This window comes from Perkinsus marinus, assembly GCF_000006405.1.
Source record: "Perkinsus marinus ATCC 50983 genomic scaffold scf_1104296975872, whole genome shotgun sequence".
Classification (NCBI taxonomy): Eukaryota; Perkinsozoa; order Perkinsida; family Perkinsidae; genus Perkinsus; species Perkinsus marinus.
Genome location: NW_003200632.1, coordinates 1 through 952, shown reverse-complemented (window position 1 = coordinate 952; position 952 = coordinate 1). Strand labels below are relative to the sequence as shown.

General features: G+C 48.2%; 1 protein-coding gene across 1 annotated transcript; it reads right to left on the bottom strand.

Moving 5' to 3' along the window:
* Positions 1 to 104: 104 nt before the first annotated feature.
* Pmar_PMAR000173 (A-agglutinin attachment subunit precursor, putative) lies at positions 105 to 498 on the bottom strand (the record flags this gene model as incomplete). Its single annotated transcript, XM_002765056.1, has 1 exon — positions 105 to 498. A coding segment is annotated over one exon (394 nt), but the record flags the coding sequence as incomplete, so codon positions are not given.
* Between the last annotated feature and the right edge of the window lie 454 nt (positions 499 to 952).

Sequence of the window (952 nt, the reverse complement as noted above, 5' to 3'; positions counted from 1 at the left end):
TTTCGCGCTACCGTAGTTGTCAATTCGCCTGGTTCGAATGCGTCGAATTCAGTGTGATATGACCTCTCGGATGGTTGTGATCGCTCTTTCTTTGAAGCGCTCACTGCGAGAGATGGAACGCTCATTAGATGTCATCGTAGAATATTTGGTCGTTGTATTCGGTTGAAATTTTGAATTGTCGTTTGGCTGGGGGTCACACGCCATCAAAGGGAGGCTGGATGCCAATGTGAGATGGCTGGATGCCAATGTGAGACGGCTGGATGCCGGTGTGAGATGGCTGGATGCCAATGTGAGATGGCTGGATGCCAATGTGAGATGGCTGGATGCCAATGTGAGATGGCTGGATGCCAATGTGAGATGGCTGGATGCCAATGTGAGATGGCTGGATGCCAATGTGAGATGGCTGGATGCCAATGTGAGATGGCTGGATGCCAATGTGAGATGGCTGGATGCCAATGTGAGATGGCTGGATGCCACCGGGGGAAGGCTGGATGCCATAATGACACAATTCCACAATGATGGTGGGTGAGCTAGGAGTGAAAGTTGACTTGCCTGGCTCGTTGTATCGGGTTGCAGTGTGAGTCCGACTTCACGTACCATGCTCTAGCCTAATGCGACTCTAGAATAGCAACTCTAGAATGCTTTATTCCTTCGGGTGAGTTAAATTTCAATCGTTGGAACTCAACTCCTGACTGATATGGTGGTGGAATGTCAATCGTGGGATCTCGGCGAGTGCTGGTAACTAAGTTTCGCATTGCAGGGTAGGTCAATTTCGTCTCGTCAGTGAGTCCCTGAAACCCCTTTGAACTGTAATGTGATTTGTGATCATCGGTACTTAGTATGAAAATATATCTTGTGTGTGTAGTGCGAAATATAATATACTATACGAGGTTCGGGTGCGTGAATGTTGACTTGCCTGACTCAACCTGTGAGTCTTAAGAGTGAGACGACT